This window comes from Mus caroli, chromosome 15, assembly GCF_900094665.2.
Source record: "Mus caroli chromosome 15, CAROLI_EIJ_v1.1, whole genome shotgun sequence".
NCBI classification, from domain to species: domain Eukaryota; kingdom Metazoa; phylum Chordata; class Mammalia; order Rodentia; family Muridae; genus Mus; species Mus caroli.
Genome location: NC_034584.1, coordinates 87,127,065 through 87,127,652, shown reverse-complemented (window position 1 = coordinate 87,127,652; position 588 = coordinate 87,127,065). Strand labels below are relative to the sequence as shown.

The window sequence follows — 588 nt, the reverse complement described above, 5'->3', positions numbered from 1 at the left end:
CGTGACTGCGGGCGCCTGCCATCGCGCCCTTCGGGGCGTGCGACCACGGCCGGAGCGCTCCGGGCAGCCAGCGGGCGGGAGAGCAGGAGGGAGGCGGCGCCGCGAACTCGCCGCCGGTGCTGGGCCGCGCTCCCCGCGTTTGAAGTCTCCGGCGCGGCCGCTGGTTGGCCGGCGCGGGTCACGTGCGCGCGGGCAGGAGTTTCCCCGACAGCTGGAGGCTGCGTGGGATCCGGCGGCGGCGGCGGCGGCGGCGGCAGCGGCGGCGGCGACGGCGGCGGCGGCGGCTGCAGCTCGCGGCGCGGCCTTCCCCGCCCCCTCGCCTCCGCGCTTCCGCCGGCCCCTCACCCCGGCGCTGACAGACCGGCGCGCGTCGGCAGCAAGCATGGGCGACAAGAAGAGCCCCACCAGGTAGGGCACCCGCCGGCGGAGCGCCCGCGGCCCGGGGATCCCGTGGCGTGGCGTGGAGCGGCGCGGCGCGGGGCGCGCGTGTGTGTGGGGGGAGAGGGGGTGCGGCGCGGCGCGGCGGGGCGCGCGGCTGCCCACAATGGGCCGCGATGGCGGCCGGGGTCAGCGGCCGCGCTCCCCTCC

The 588-nt window shown here is 81.1% G+C and overlaps 1 protein-coding gene across 1 annotated transcript in view; it reads left to right on the top strand.

Annotated features, from left to right (window-relative positions):
• Positions 1-226: 226 nt before the first annotated feature.
• Yaf2 (YY1 associated factor 2) overlaps positions 227-588 on the top strand; it is a 56,548-nt gene continuing 56,186 nt past the window's right edge. The window contains exon 1 of the mRNA XM_021183236.1: positions 227-408. Coding sequence (XP_021038895.1) covers positions 383-408 — 26 coding nt within the window. The 5' untranslated portion in view covers positions 227-382. The remainder of the gene's footprint in view (positions 409-588) is intronic.